Source organism: Ciconia boyciana, chromosome 8 (assembly GCF_034638445.1).
Source record: "Ciconia boyciana chromosome 8, ASM3463844v1, whole genome shotgun sequence".
Classification (NCBI taxonomy): domain Eukaryota; kingdom Metazoa; phylum Chordata; class Aves; order Ciconiiformes; family Ciconiidae; genus Ciconia; species Ciconia boyciana.
In genome coordinates, this window is record NC_132941.1 from 17,300,656 (window position 1) to 17,318,152 (window position 17,497).

The following is a 17,497-nucleotide window of genomic DNA, read 5'->3' on the forward strand; positions in this document are numbered from 1 at the left end:
TGGTACCAGATGACATCCAGAATACTTTTTTATTTTGAGCTTTTGAGAAAAGCTCAAAACCCTTATGGGAAAACTTAACCAACATGAAATTTAAACTGAAGGGAACTCTGCATAGACTCCTGTGAAACTAAATTGTATCTTGTAAACATCTTGTAAACGTGAGCTTCTGCATCAAAATTGAAACTCCAGTCTCAGCAAAGGATTATGACTCACATTCTTGCTCTCCTTGAGAATATTCTCCCACACCTTTGTTCTGCTCAAGGGCCAAACACAACTTCCTGCAGATCAATATGGTCAAAACACATAGAAAGTACACAAAAAACTGTTTGTTACAATGCAGTGCAACACTTAGCTATTAATCCAGTCCCTACGTCCCTCCTTTCACTAACATTAGGTCTCACAAATTGTATTTATCCTTTATCCCTTTAAGGATTTGCCACACTATCCCCATTTCTGCGATGGAGAATCTAGACATTAAGAGCACGTTTGGGACAAAGATGCATCATGTGGAGGATACAAGAACCAGTTCCCAGCAAGCCACCCAAAGGAGGAAAGTCACAATACTACTGGGCTCCACCTCGGTTAAAAAAAACTGGCACTTAACAGGGCTACAGAGTCTGAAAAAGAGCTTTTGGGTCCAGCTTGCACATTCATCACACACTCAGGTATCCTTACACAGTGCTGTATTAACAATAACCAAAGAGGTTAAATGAAATATTCAAGGTCACACAGGAAATCTACTGCAGAACAGCCCTGCTGGTTTGACTGGAACAGGGATCTGAATCCATACTAGCTCTTAGGAGCAAACAATCACCCACTCTACATAGTCTGGTGACTTCATCTCTCCATTAGATATTGGTAAGACTTGAACTTTCCTGCTTTCCAAGTGTCTCTTTTACACATACACTACTGCAAATTTAATGTCTTTCTGTGCTCCTAACATGGTAGTACCTTTTTTCCATGGCTTTCATTTAACACAATAAGACAACACTTCAAGCATATTTTCAGACAGAACAGCTCCTTAACTATTTGCTCTGGGTGCATCTATATGTGTGTGTGCAAGTGCCTGCATAAAAATAAAAATATATGCACACACAGAACTACTGTCTATATGTACCTTCCTCCCAAGGATTTATTTATTCATGTGACAAATTTGCCCAACCCAGTCTATCAAAATTGTAATTTTTGTTTTAATAGAAGTGCCTAAAAACATACTGGACCCTTTCCAGGCTCTAAAGTAATATTATAATGTAGTTAAATGAAAACAAAGCCTAAATACTTAATTTCCTGCAGACCAGATTTCCAAGATTGCTGTTCCAGTTTCCTGATTAAATAATAGGTATGTTTGAATATTCTGTTACAGTTCTTATTAGTATTTTCAATTTGCTCCCAAACATCATCAGAACAAAATTAAGCATTTACTTACTATTTGGCTCCTTAGTAAAAAACAGCTTAGGTCAGACTAAGCTGCACTGTCATCACTTTCTAAAACTTCTTCTACATTCATTAAGACCTCTGGTTTATTGGCTCCTGATAGTTTGTTATAATTTCTCAGTAGTTTTGTAGTTAACCAAAAAAATCCTACAGTGCCTAATTCTAAAATTTCTGAAATGACTGAATTGTAATAAAATTTCCATCTTATCAGTAATTTTATCACTAGTAACAGTAATTAAAATACTACCAATATTAACCTGTCACCAGTTGGTATATTAGTACTATTAAAAAAAAAAAAAAAGAGCAAACCTTTAGCAATAAATATACTTTCATATTGTATTTCTAAGAACTCTGACTTGAAGACGAGCTCTGAAATATGACTAACTCCTAACACTGCACTAGCACAAAGGAGGTGCAGCCACAAACGAGCACAGGGTTACCCAACTGCAAAGACAAAAAACCTGATCCCTAGACCATAGACATCATAGGAGACAGTGTGGATTCAAACTGACAGAGAAAGCAACAACAACAACAAAAAAAACAAAGGAAAAAAAAAAAGAAAAAATACTAATTCCATTTATTGTTTCAGTGATTGTTTTAGCACTCACCTCATAAATCCTCACACATGCAAGCCTTTATTTTTCCCCACAAATGTTTATAATAGCCTTCTTCATGACCCCATCTGCCATATGAACATTTCAATCTGCTAATAAGCTGTCTCTAGTATACATACATTGCCTTTTTTTTATTATTTGTAATAACTTACAGTAGTCTTACTACATATTCCAACCCCACTGCAGGTTAAACTCTAACAGACACTCAGCAAGCAAGCAGAGAGCAAGTACACAATCAAAGGAGAATTTTCACAAAATATGTCATACCATATCAAGCCTGCTCTTATACTGTACAATTAAGTCTTCCCCCCCACACCCCCTGGCTTTTCCTGTATTTATAATGACAAAATCACAGAATCACAGAATTGCACAGATTGGAAAAGATCTTTAAGATCATCAAGTCCAACCGTAAACCTAACACTACCAAGACCACCACTACACCATGTCCCTAAGCACCTCATCCAAACGTCTTTTAAATACTTCCAGGGAAGGCGACTCAACCACTTCCCTGGGCAGCCTGTTCCAATGCTTGATCACCCTTTCAGGGAAGTAAAATTTCCTAATATCCAGTCTAAACCTCCCCTGGTGCAACTTGAGGCCGTTTTCTCTCGTCCTATCACTTGTTACCTGGGAGAAGAGACCGACCCCCACCTCTCTACAACCTCCTTTCAGGTAGTTGTAGAGAGCAATAAGGTCTCCCCTCAGCCTCCTTTTCTCCAGGCTAAACAACCCCAGTTCCCTCAGCTGCTCCTCATAAGACTTCTGCTCTAGACCCTTCACCAGCTTCGTTGCCCTTCTCTGGACACGCTCCAGCACCTCCATGTCTCTCTTGTAGTGAGGGGCCCAAAACTGAACACAGTATTCGAGGTGCGGCCTCACCAGTGCCGAGTACAGGGGCACGATCACTTCCCTAGTCCTGCTGGCCACACCATTTCTGATACAAGCCAGGATGCCATTGGCTTTCTTGGCCACCTGGGCACACTGCTGGCTCATATTCAGCCGGCTGTCAACCGGCACCCCCAGGTCCTTTTCTGCCAGGCAGCTTTCCAGCCACTCTTCCCCAAGCCTGTAGCGTTGCATGGGGTTGCTGTGGCCCAAGTACAGGACCTTGCACTTGGCCTTGTTGAACCTCATACAATTGGCCCCAGCCCATCGATCCAGCCTGTCCAGGTCCCTCTGTAGAGCCTTCCTCCCCTCAAGCAGATCAACACTCCCACACAACTTGGTGTCGTCTTCAAACTTACTGAGGGTGCACTGGATCCCTTCATCCAGATCCTTGATAAAGATATTAAACAGGACTGGCCCCAGCACAGAGCCCTGGGGGACACCGCTTGTGACCGGCCACCAACTGGAGTAAACTCCATTCACCACCACTCTTTGGGCCCGGCCATCCAGCCAGTTCTTTACCCAGCGAAGAGTACACCCGTCCAAGCCATGAGCAGCCAGTTTCTCCAGGAGAATGCTGTGGGAAACCATGTCAAAGGCTTTACTGAAGTCTAGATAGACAACATCCACAGGCTTTCCCTCATCCACTAGGCGGGTCACCTTGTTGTAGAAGGAGATCAGGTTGGTCAAGCAGGACCTGCCTTTCCTAAACCCATGCTGGCTGGGCTTGATCCCTTGGTTATCCTCTACATGCCGTGTGATGGCACTCAAGATGATTTGTGGTGGTCTACAGTGGTAGTCTTCTAGTATAAACATTACCAGACAACAACAATTTCAAGAACACAGTTTCTTCATTTTTATTTTTGTGCATGACATAACACACACCCTGCAATAATAAAGTTCTCCTACCCAGCATTTTCTCGGGACAATAGCACAAAATTGATGCAGCCCAATCCTGAACTGACTGATGCATCACAGCCTCTACTGACACAAATACAACACACAGAGAATAAGCCAAAATACCACTCAGTCTACTGCGGGACTACTGACAATGTCTAGTTTTAGGCATCTAATCAAGGTGCCAGGATCTCTTTATACATTCTGCAGAGAGGAGTCTATAAGCCCTTTTTGGGAATCCTAACCTAATCACCACAATGAGATGCTGAAAATCAAATGGCTTGAACATTTCCAAGCTCTGATCTCTAGCACAAGAAACATAATCCAGTCAATTATCAGAGAAAAATTCTGTAACTAAAAACACAGATCAGTTTGTTTTTATAGTATCATTTATAATTTAGGAATAATTGCAAAGTTTTCATCTATGTTCTAAACAGAACAAGAATGACTATTTATGCAGTCAGTCTCGTTGTTAATAACTTTCTCCCCATTGCTTGCTTGTCCAGGTGTTAAACAGATCCCTTACAGAGTTTCAGAACATTGTTTCTGCTGCAGCCCTCTTTGTTTCTTTGCAATAAAATCTAAATTACTTTGTTTCCTTTTGCTATTTAACCTCAGAAGAGGGGTCTTGCACTAGCTACATGATTCTCTTTTACAATCGCTTTCCCATCTCCCTCGAATGAATTTCAATTGGTTGAAATTTCTTATATTTTTTTTTCTTTGAACTGCTGTAATGTAACACAAAACAGATTTGGTCCTCTTGGTACTTAAAAGGCATTACCTTTAAATTAGTAATTCCTGCATAAAAGACATCACATAAAACACTTCCACCTCAACCACAGTCCAGAGCACATAGTTCTTCATCAGTTTGCCTCTTTTGTGAATGCAGTACCATGCTGCATGCTATCTTACTAGAGGCTATCACAGAATTGTTAGTTAGTTTTGTTAGAATACATTAATGAATACTCTGGAAAGGGACTGAGAAAAAGGAACAGTTTTGAGATCACATTTATTTTGCATTTTTATCCATACTCCTTTTTATTGTCTACACTTAATTTCCACATCATGGCAGAAAACCAGTAATTCAGAAGCAGAACCAGGGATCAAGAACTCAGGTTTGTTTATGAACAACCATGTGAAGGGACTGGTGTGTTACTGAATGTTTCTTAATAAACACTCTCAGCATCCTTTGATAGTAGTGTATTACTATATTACAGGACTTTATCTTGTTTCTTTAAAAGCATGTTAGGTGCAGAGCACGACTCTACTGGGAAGATTACTAAATTGCATGCACTGCTGTTTGTAACGTGAACTCAAAACAATCAAGTTCATCTCTCTCACTTCCTACCCAGCAAATGCTGCCAGTTGTAGGCCTCAGAAAGACACTTAAAATTACTATCAACAGCTTCAAGCAAAAAGAGAAACTTTAAACAAGAAAGTCAAAACTAAAAGGACTGTCATTAAAAAAGATACTACACTAAAATCATGAAAAAAAGGTCTAAAACATAGGAACAGAAAAAAAATGACTGGCAGGGAATTATAGAGGTTGGTTTACTCTTCAGCTGCTAGAACCATCAGCTGTCTTGGAGTCAAAGACTGAAGAAGAGAGTAAATACTCAATGCTAGACCCAGAGAAAGTCAGTAGCACCCAAGAGTGATCACTTGATTATTGCAACCTAGGGAATACTGCCAGATTAATAAACAAACCTGGCTTCACTTGCAGCCTGATAAATATCAACCTGTTTAATCAGGGAAAAAAACCAAGGCCCAACAACATGCAGTATTTTTATTTTCTATTCCATTAGTATCCCCAGCATTCTTGAAAACTTTAAATTATTTTAGTTTTAATTTTGGATTTCTTAAAATAATGTATTATTTTGAAATTAGTTCAGGGAGAAGAGTACCTCAAATGTAGTAAGATCCCCGAATTGTATCACTTAAGCATTAGAGACAATAGCATTGGCTTTCAGAACTATTTTTGTATTGATACAATTAAGTTCAAAGCTGGTATGTATTTTCTAACACTGTTATTCAACCTATGAAGACAGATGCATACTGCAGACTAAGCATTACATTCTACCTTTCTAGAAAGACCTCTGAATCTGCAAAATAATTGTTGAAAAGACGGCAGAAATAAGAACAAATTAAAGCTCCACACAACTCCTTTCCTTTCCTACATCTCAAGCTGCTTCAGATAGGCAGGTTATATACTATTGACTCCATTTGACAGGAAAACAAACAGAGACACAGAGTGCAGCATAGAGATAATCAGAATTTGGATTAACCATTCTATGGCACACTACAGCATCTATTTTTGCTCCAAACTGAAGTAAAGCAAACATTTTCCAAGCAATATGCTATGCAGAATATTTAAAAGCAGTTAAGAAACATTTTAGAATGAAGACATTCTAATTGCATAACACTATAGCAGTAAGATATAATGTAATTGGAAGTTCTAGTGTTCTAGTATTTTATTTTTTAAATCTTCAGAGTTACGCAAGTAAGCTGTTTCCTCTTTCCTGCTTAAGAAAATGATCTAGATAATTTGATCTAAAAGAAGGAATATATTTCATACAATTATAAGCATCAGTTAACCTTAATTACACATTCTATTGATATGCTATGGAACTTGAAATGATAAAGAAAATTTTACAGTTTGTTTAATTTTTTTAAATTCTGATTAGGACATTTTTCAAGATTGAGATTTTACTTCAGGTATTTGACACTGGAATTTTTTATCATTTAAGAAAAAAGTCTGTTTAATCAGGCTTTTTCTAGCGTAAGTATTTTATTTTACTTTTTCCCAGCAGCTCTGTTGGAAACATTTTAACGTACAGCAATAACATTTTTCTCCAGTACTTAGAGCTGTAAGCCAAATTTTAATGTTATTGAACTACGTTGTGTCTTTTCACAAGTTTCTTGTCAGGCTGTAGTTCAACAAAACAGTGAAATCTCACTTTGGGGTTCCAAGTGCTGGAGCAAAAAAAAAGGTTATGTACACAATTATGACATGCAGATCTTATATAAATTCACTGTCATTAAATTAAATTTATTAAAAAATTTCATGCCTGCCTAAGGTTATTTCAGTGGGTTTTATTCCATATCTATACTGCGTTAACTTAAAGTGAATCAAAAACAGTTTGTCCCCCCATAACTGGCTTAAAACTGGGGAAAAAAACCCCAAAACACAGCACTAGCATAAATGCTGGATTATATGGGCTGAATAAATATGTCAAATGGCACTGTAAGTAACATCTGACCCTGATAACATCTTTATTACTGGTTTATTCATAATGAAACTAAAGAGCACAGAACTATAGATTCAGATAGCAGATTCATGGAAGAGTGAGGAGCTCCATCCTTTGGATTATGAGGTCTTTCTCAGGACAAGAGGCTGATAGGCAAGGGGAGAAGAACAAATATACAGACCTAGTGCTTACTCATTTGGTTTGAACTTAACTAACTTGAATGCTTTGCTATTCAGAATTTCCTATCATCAGATTTTACATCAGTTTTAGCTCAGTTCAAAGGTAGTAAAGTTATCCTTTCACTATCTTTTACATGCAGTGATTGCACCTGCTGTGTATCAGGTATCAGAAGCAACTTATATTAGGTCACGGCCAAAGATCATATGCCAAAAAAAATTTTAGTGTTGCTTTATAAATGGAGGAAGGCAGAAAGACTTTTTAGACAGTGAGGTCAAGAAACCTTACAGAGGCTCACTTACCTGTAAAACATTTAACAGAAAACTATGCAAACAAAGGGAAGAAGTGGCAAAAAGAGTTTTTTCTTAGCTCCCAGGAACCTGTTTCTTCCATTAACACCTTATTAATGCCAGGCAGGTGTTTCCCAATGCAATGCTTGGCATTAGCAAGTCATTATGAAGAGAAACAATGAAGAGTCCTATTTTCAACAGCCAAGAAATTATAATGGTATATATGAAAAGGCAGAGAGAAGGAGAGCACATTCTATTCTAACTATAGTTTTTCACTTTTATGGTATATTTTACAGATCAACCATTTTTCCTTGAAAGAAAAAGCCTCCAACAGAGGCTCCATACACAGTATGAGCAAAACTAAATAATGATCTGGCAAAATGCTGGGTTTTGCCTCTTTGAATGCATCCTACCTACTCCCTGAACAGGTCTTAAAGCTCAGAGCATGGTGTCCTCAGCTACTATTGACAGAAATGAAACAAAAAATAAGAAAAAAGCAAGCCTTGAATATTAACAAACTAGAGATTTCATTTTCATGTGATTCTGAAATGCATCTCAGCGTCTGAATGCCATTAGGCTCCACAACCTAGTTCTCCACTTCCACAGAGCATATCCTATGTGTGATCATATCCTGGACAAAGCCTTGGTGACAATTCTCTGCAGCATGCAACTCCTTAACACAGCGGCTCCCATTGTAAAAACAACGTAAGTAATTCACTATTTCAAGGTCCACTTTTAGGATAAGGTCAAATAACTAGAAGCAGTTCATTAAATTGGTCCTCCTCAAACACAAACAATGCTTGATGCCAATCTTCACTTGCCTTTGTGCTAGTTAGGCTAATACCAAAGTACTGATGGCCAGAGCACGCCACTGAGGCACAGACCAATGTTTCATTTGGTACAGTTTCTCAGGCTGCTTTCAAAGTCTTCATATCTCAAGACATAGAGCTTTACGAAGTTCCTGTGCAGAGTACGCCCCCTCTTCTGAGCAACCAAGCAAGATGAACAAGCAACCACAAACATTCTCTGTAATTCAGCTGAAGGACAGATATGGATATCCATGTGCCCTTGCTTCTGCTATATTAATCCAGGTATTAGGTTCTTCCTTACATTATTATTGATAAAAAATGAACACTGTAATGCCTAAGGAACAAGGAGAAAAGCTTCACAGAAGCTAGCACTGTACGGAGTTACTTGCTCAGAAGAACCTACAAACTAAATAGAAGAGGACAGAGACAGGAGGGAAGTCTGGCTCCAACTTTAAGAAAGCGCACACAAAAAAAAAGCCAAATCCACCCCAGACCCTTTTTTTCAGTGTAAGTAATCAGCATTACACAAGTTGAGATTCCTACAAAAACCAGATTCTTTACCCTTACAAAAACAACCATAGGACTACTCTGTATTCCAACATATATGAGTTGTGAGAATAACCCTAACTTACAGAAAGTCCACAGTTCTCATCATTCTGATCTGTTACTCTGATCCTACAGTCATTAAGAATTCCCTAACTTAAAACAATAATGCCACCTACAGTTCTGCTACCTGGACACTAGTGCACGTCAGCAGAGTTCCAAATGGGAGCTCCTTGCCTAATGTTTTTCTGATGGAGATTTAGCATGCTTGGCTATGCTTCCTATAGCTGACTTAAGTTACCTCCCTATAAAGTTTAGAAGGATTTCAACATTTGATGCATTTTTTTTTAAATGCAAGTAAAATCTCTACTAACAGTAATTTTGCTACTGAAGTTACTCACTGTGTGCATTTTAAAACTGCTCAGATATTTTCAGTTAACTTCAGAAGTTAACTGGAAGATGAAAATAAACTACAATGCAAGAGAAAATGTAATATAAAAATCAGGAGAGAAAAAATAGTTGTTTCAGGTACCTTTAAAAGATATCTACAGTTCCCACCCAAATGAAGTTTAATGTGAAATGCTAAACAATACTTTTGTAAAGTGCGCCACTGCATGGTAACTAACATCTCTGCAAAACCAATTTGCTTCACAGCTCACAAATAACCTTTTTTCTGTCTCCGACACTACAATGAGTCAGTGCTCACACCTGCCCAAGTATTGGGAGAGACTTCTTCTACCAGAAGTGTCCTCGATGCATGCAAAAAGTGCATGCAACATACTTCCCTACAGGTACACTTAGTAAACTATGGTCAAGGCCAAAATTATTGAGCTTTCTTTCCTCATACTTTGCTTTATTTATTAAAACCTCCTCAATATTCTACTTGCATTTTTCTTCTAAACTTAGAAGTTACCGAGTAGGATCATCCCACTGGCTCCAGAAGAAATAAAAGGATACAGTGATTTAAAATAAGCAGAAAAAATATCTCAAAACAAGAAAACACACACTTCTGGCTAAACAGCAAGTTGAAGAAGCCCCATTTGTAGGCATTCTTTAACTTAACATCACTGTGAACATTTAGAGTTAGGAGAAGGGTAGCAAATGTATTAAAACAAATGAAACATACTTAATAATACTGAAAAGTATTCAAAGCATATATATTAGCAATAACCATCTGTGGCACTAAATAAAAATTTTGAAAACACAAAAGTGAAACTCAATAGGACTGTCAATGAAAAAGTTCGTTCACTTTCCAAAATTCATCAGAAAGAACATTGTTCAAATGTGCGGAAAAAAAATTTAACAGAGAAATAATAAAACTGATTATCAAGATCATTGTTATACTCCTTTCTTCTGCATAGGTAGAATATCACCCAGTTCTTCCTATTTTGCCTAGTTTTATTTTAAAATTATTTAATTGCTTTAATAAGGTTTCATTTCACTAGAATTCAGAGTCTAGTCTACACCAGGAAGTACATAATCATTTCAATGATGAGTGAGTTTTTTTTCATAGTACTTGCATTATTACATGTGCCAGTTATTGCAATGTCACAGACAAATAGTGAAAAAAACAACAAACAAATTAGGATATTTCATCATAAGAACATATTAAGTTTTGTTAAAAGACTATGTCTGAAAAAGGAGCTTTTACGTATCACCTCTTGTGCTGGACAAGTTATAAAGTTTTTACTTCCAACTCTGGGGGCCAGTTGAACAAAAGAACAGCAAACAGTGAAAAAAGACACTCTCTGGAAGTAAAGAAATGGTTACTGGGATGCTGTTCAGAGTTCTAACTTTCCTGCACGATATTGTAAAGGCCACAACAACCAGGCTTTAAGAAGTACTTTTGTAGATACTACTGTTTTTAAAATCTCTTATGCTATAGTTCATCTTTGCTGATAAGATTAAACAATACTTCAGCTTTAAAAGCCTATTCTATCTAACATTGGTTAACAACTCAAAAAGGAGATAATTAATGTATTAAACATTCTGGTTTTGACATTAAGAAAAAACTTCCATTTAATGTATTTTCAGCGTTAACATGTGTGACTGCATTTTATATATTGAGAACTTCTAACTAATGTTACTTGTGGTTGCCTTACATAACATTTTAAACGGTTAAAAAGTGAGAAGTGAGAAATACCTTACTTTATATATGTTTATTTTTTATTTCAGATTGTCTCTATCTTATTCTTTATTCTGTTTCTAAGTAATTTTTATTACAGCAACATTTTCCATCTTTTGTTGCTAAGGATAAGGTAAATTGAAAATACTAGCCCGAAACAATGGTCCTGATGCAAAAAACAGATCATGTTTTTTAACACAAGGATAGTATTGTTCTGGTAATGCAGCAAAATGTCCAACAGAGGGTGATAGAGACCATAAATTCGTTAGACACTTAAATTATCTGACAAAAAAAAAAAATTAATGTGCAGCTAAGGAAGAGCTACCTACTACAAAGATTTGAATAAGCTTCATTACTTGAGAAATATTTTCAGTTAACTGTTAATGCTGACAACCTGTCAGAAAAATATTCTCTTAAGCATCTGACAGTACAAAACTTAAATTTGATTCTATAATTTTTACATCCTTCAGCTACATCCATGTTCACTCTACAGTGTATAATACCACTGTTAAGTAAAATTATTTTTTTTTTAATAGTTTTGCTGCCTACGCAAGTGGGATACAAAGTCTCGGAGTCCAAGGAGACAGGCAATATATGCAACTTAATATTCATTTGTGTATCAGATTTATTCATCCTTAAATCATAGGGAACATGAGATTTTACATATGGAACAGATAAAAAAGGAACAAAGTAAGTAATTTTAATACAGATGAAATCTGTCCTGAACCATAAAGTACTTCTAAGAAGAATAATGAAGCATATCTCATCTGACATAATATTATCACTTCTCTTAAATGCAAACTATGCTATTGACTATTTAGAGGTAAAGTTTCACCAAAGATGTAGCACTGACTTTCTAATCCTGAACCATGGAAATCACTGAAAAAAGAATAACTGAGTCAATAATGACAGTGCTTCGAAGCACCGTGAAGCTGTAATACTGTATTTTCCTTTAGTTTGACGTATGTATCTCTGAATACTCCCTCAAATACTAACTCAAAACTTTGAAAAAAAGAAAAGTAGAGTGTGGTTTGCACAGACACAAAATCTCAACGTAACTATTGCATGGTTGAACAGGTCAAGTCTCTTTCAGCTGACATCCACCTTACGATTTTACCGAGGTTGCAAGTAATGAATAAGGACTATTCATCAAAAGGACTAATCACTAGAAGCTGGAAAATGTCTGAATGAAGTTCCTCTTCAGAATAAAAATACAAACCTTTTAATATTTTAGCTAGATGTGTCTCCCAAGGCCTCCAATGTTCAGCCTTCTGCACAAGTGCAGTTAATACTACTGCATATGAGTACTCTGTCAACTCCCTCAACTTCTCTCAGGTCACACTCTCATTCTACTTTGCTATAGTGAGAACCGCTACAAAGAGTGTAGAATGACAAGTGCCTTTACCTGCTTTATCTTGGCTTTCTCATGGCAGTTTATTGCTTATAAGGCACGGAGCACCAGTACAGAACTGATTCTATTTAACTCTTTAAGAATGATAGACCACATCACTTCACTGAGCATTAATAAAGCACCACTGAGGAACATTTTAAATAGACATTGAGGTTTTGATTTTTACGTCTATTTTCAACACCATAGGAAAAAAGAAAGGAAAAAAAAAAACCCATACCAAAAAAACACTACAGCCTAGGAATCCCTAGCCTTAAGAGAAGGCTAAGGGAAGATTTTACTGCTGTCTACATCTAACGGGAGGGTAACAGAGCAGATGGAGTCAGATTCTCAGAGATGTGCAATGCTAGGCTGAGAGACCAAGGGCACAAGCTGCAACACGGGGAATTTCAATCGAATGCAAGGAAAAAGATTCCGCTGTGATGGTGCTCAAACACTGGAATAGGTTAAAAACTCAACCTGGAAAAGGCCATGATAGCTATCTGATACAGTGGGCACTGTTTTCAGTAGGGCGTTGAACTACATGACCTTCCCAGATACCTTACAACCTGAATTATTCTACAATTCTATGAATCCCAAGTTACATATTCACAGTAAGGACTCACAACCTGTTGTTTGTTTATATGCAGCTTTGGGGAGTGGCATTCTACACAAGCAATGGGTGATTTTCAGAATTCAGAACACTTTCCTGCTAGGCTGCTGAACACTGCCTTTCCTTTCTATCCCAGACCACCAATACATATGTATCAGCATACACTTTTGTAATCGTGCAGTACTGGGAAAATGCAACAGCTGGTGTACTAAATCTAATTTTTTTTTTTTTTCAGTTTTCCCAGTCATAGATCAGAACTGTACTTAAAACAAATTTCTGGCCCTTTTTGAATTGGTTTGAGATCAAGGAAAGCTTTAAAGAATAATCAACTTCACACAGATCTATCACCTACAAAGGAGATTCAAAGCTATGGCTTTGCTTGCACTAAGAAATACAGAACAGAAACATACATGGCATTGTCCAGATGTGCACAAAGAGGAATCTGGACATGCAGAGGAAAAGTTGGTATTAATAAGTGATTTGTTCTGGCAAACCAACTATTTAAACTGAACTTGACCTTTTGCTATTTGAGTTCATGAGTCACATCTGACCCACTTCTGCTTCTTTTGCCAACATATTATGGGAAACATGAGCCAAGTGTCAAACGCCCCTTGCTAGGAATTTATTTCTTTCACTAACCTTACTTGAAAGATTACAAACTTTTTTTTCTAAACACCATAACATTTTGTTTAAAATTGCTACCATCTTGCAGAAAGCAGTCTACTTATTCATTACAAAGGGAATCCACACAGCAGACTGCAAAAAGTCAACACAGTAGCTCCTTCTGAACCCTTGAAAAATAACCATTCCAAGTATTTTCTAAGAGAACATCACTGCTGAGTAAATGGACAGCCAGTAAGACCTGATTCTTAAAAATGGCAAACATGGACCAATCAGAAAAGTTACACTAACACCAGTTAAAAAGCAACCAAAATAAACACATAACTGAATAAACCATTATGTTGCAGACTGAAAAAGAATCTCAACTCTAAAGTTTAATCAAAGAAAGATATTATATTTCTCTCTTATTTGAGCTTCCAATCTTTGTGTTCTGATTCTTTCACAGAATCTCTTCTGTAGAAAGCTAAGTATGTGGAAAAAGCTCACTGGAAGTCACCTCAACTGTGGCCAAAACACCTTCTGAATCCAGTCTTTCAGCGTTCCATAGTTTGTTCTCAGTAGACAGAAACATTAGTTAAGAAATAAAACCTGTAATAATAAAAGTTAACATTTTTCACATCTACTTTAAAAAAACCAAACAAGGAGAGAAGTTCAAGACACCATTTCACAGGTACAGTTGTATCAACCTCTTACAGAAATTAAACACGGCATAGATAGTCTACAGGCAGACTTGCTAGAGATAGTAGCCTTACCTTGCACTGCCCTGCCACACAGATTGAAGTTCCGTTTTGGTCACAGGGTGTCCCATCTATCACCTTTTCAGCTTGTCTCACATAGAATCGGTAGCCTATCGCACGGCAATTCAGCTCACACTTCTGATTTCCCTTCACTGTGGAAAGAGACAAAAGTCCTCATTATAAAGACCACAGCAGTAGTTTTAAAAAGGAAAAGCCCATCAAACTAACACTAGGGTTTGAGAGGAAGAAACAAATAGGCAAACTGAATGCAATGTGAACGACTATATCAAATGAATGGTGATTAAGAAACCAACTCCAAGGTAAGGATTCCAACATACCTTATGAAAATTTAAACAGTATCTCAGTTTTTAATGACAGCTATTTTCCTAAGTGACCAAGAGTATTTTTAGTTTTATAAAAATCTTGCCGAATTTAGTAAATTTTGCCAAATAAATTAAATTATAAATTAATAAATTAAATAATTAATACTTAAATTAAAATTTAAATTAAAATCAAAAAATTAAATAAATTTTGCCAAATTTAAAGCATAACAACATGTTACGACATTTCATAACTCCTAAGTGTCAGCAAAATTACACTGTAATCAGAAGGATGTGCATCAAATTAGGCTCACATATAGCCACCAGTCAGTTCACATCAAATAAGCATACTAACATTTAGCATTAAGAAACACATAAAACAAGCTAGGTGCAAATTTTTTAAAAATCCATTATTTTTTCTTCTTAATTTTTACAAGTTGCACTTTAGTGACTATACCTTAGTTCAAGAGAAAATTAAGAAAAGAACAAGTCTTTGATTTTTAAAAAATATATAAAAAGCATCATTATTCAAAACATCGTGATACCTGTTGACATGCAAGAACCAGAAGGAAATCAGTCCATTGAACTCTGGGCAAGAGGAACACAGAAGACAAGAAACAGTTATCTTCTCCTGTGAAAATCTGTTACTTAAATAGATATACAGCCTAACACTCCACAAATGCTATCAAGTTTGTTAACACATTTGTGTAGTCTTTCAATTTCAAATCATCTGTCATGTGGAAGTTGCACAGTCATTACCCCTATTTGCCAACTGAAATAACAATACCTTCAGTTTCTTTCTAACCAAGAGTAGCACTGTTACACAGTGGCGGTGAGGTGCAAACAGAATTCCTTTTTCTTTTGGCAATACTTTCCCTGATGTTGTTATCAAAAACTAAAACTGCCCTGACTTCACCAAGCTTCAGCTCATACTCTATAACATAACTGAAACCCACTATTTAATCTGTCAAAGGAGATGCTATACACCTTAGTTAGCTGCTAAAACATGGTATTCCCTGGATTTTCTACCTGACTTAAGTGTTATTTTTGAATCTTCAGCTAAGACATAACAAATAGCCAAAATAAATACATGCAATTATTTCAAATATATATTTAACATCTCATTTCTCTAAAAGTAACAAACTTTCAGCTCAACTTCAGTTACCCCCTGTGCAGACACAGGATTAGTGCAGACCAATTCTGAAATGTGGATCTTCGGATCACGCAGCTACTTAATTGCCAGTCGTATACATAATCTATTGCATCCGGCAGTCTTTTGATAAAATCCTCAAAAACCTCTACTAATTTTAAGTGAGGTCAAAGATCTGTTTACCTATTTCCCTTTTTGCAGAAGCTATGCATGCCATGCTTAACTAGGTAGTTCTTCCACTGGCTACTTTTCTAAGACAGATTCACTAGCTTATCATTCCAAGGACTTCACTTAGTTATTTAAAAAAAAGAAAGAGGTATTTCCTGCAGTTCAACCTCCAAGTATAACAGTTAGTTTTAATGATAAACTGAGCATTACTCTTAGCAGCTTAGTCACTTCACACATAACTATTCTCAGAATTCTCAAATAAACATAATCCAGCTTCAGTGATTCATTACAATTGAAATCAACTTGTCCTTTTCTGTGTCTGAAAGTGTCCTATTTTTATAACCTGCAACACTAGCTATCAAGCAGCACCTCTGCAGTGTACATTTTCTTATCTTCCCATTCCCTAAAATCAACTCAAAGTAGCCATTTAGGGTTTCTGAGATGTCCTTATCTTCTATGTTGATTCCTGTTAGTTCAAAGTATCCTGAAGCCTCATATTCCTGTACTCTTCCTCCTCCTAATCTCTCTCATTTGGTTTTGATCCTTTAAAATATTTATTCTTGAAATTCTCAGTTTGCCTTCTAGATCCCAAGAAAAGTTTTGTGCTACTCAGAAAGATGAAGAAATTAATTGCTGAAGCATGGTGTTTTTTCCTGGACATATCTCTTCCTTTATTTATGATTTGATAGATAAGCCTACTTCATTGCTAAGGCAGCATATTAACAACCACAAGCAGACTGAGCTTACTTGCTTTGTAAAATATTACTCCTATTTCATAACTTTTGTCTTTCATTCTTTCTTATTAGGAACTGTTCCTGCTCATACAAAAGGAAATATTAAAACAGCCACTGGCTTTGACCAGTACCCCCCCAAATTAAACAAATAAATCAAGCCTTAACAATAAACATACACCAGAATAAAAGTTGGTATGAGCATCTCACCCTATAACCCTTTGGCCTTCAACATTCTGATTCTTGTGATGAGCAACTGTAAGGCACTGCCTTGGTTACTCATATACCAATTACTACTCCCTAAAGACAACGTTCCCGTATGTCAAAGATCTGAAAAAAAACTTTGTCTAAGAAGAGCAAAGTCTGCTAACTGAATTGCCCCTATTGAATGAGAGGCATTTCCCATTAGGATTTTATGTAAGCATTGTGTATTTACTATGCATAAACTACAGCAGAACAAACACATTTTAGAATTCCCTTGTAAAACAAGATACCACACTAGTAAAAAGTACTCCATTGCCTATTAAGCTCACATGTATCTTGACACCCTCCCTTACCCATTATTTTGCCACAACTCTTGAGTTTTTACAGTTTAAGCTGTAGGTCAAGCTACACTATTGGCTTGGCAACTGGACATAAAATGTCAATTAAACAATGAGCTGTGAAGCGATTGACTCCACACAGGCAACATATTTTAGTACTATGTCATGTGATCCCAGACTTTACAAAACGATCTATGTGACCTCAG

The 17,497-nt window shown here is 36.7% G+C and overlaps 1 protein-coding gene across 9 annotated transcripts in view; it reads right to left on the bottom strand.

Moving 5' to 3' along the window:
* The window catches only part of THSD4 (thrombospondin type 1 domain containing 4), a 348,910-nt gene that overhangs the window by 198,346 nt on the left and 133,067 nt on the right, over nucleotides 1–17,497 (bottom strand). For all 9 annotated transcript variants that reach the window (XM_072870146.1, XM_072870150.1, XM_072870148.1 and 6 more), the window contains one exon: nucleotides 14,396–14,532. In XM_072870146.1, the coding sequence (XP_072726247.1) occupies nucleotides 14,396–14,532 (137 nt within the window). The remainder of the gene's footprint in view (nucleotides 1–14,395; nucleotides 14,533–17,497) is intronic.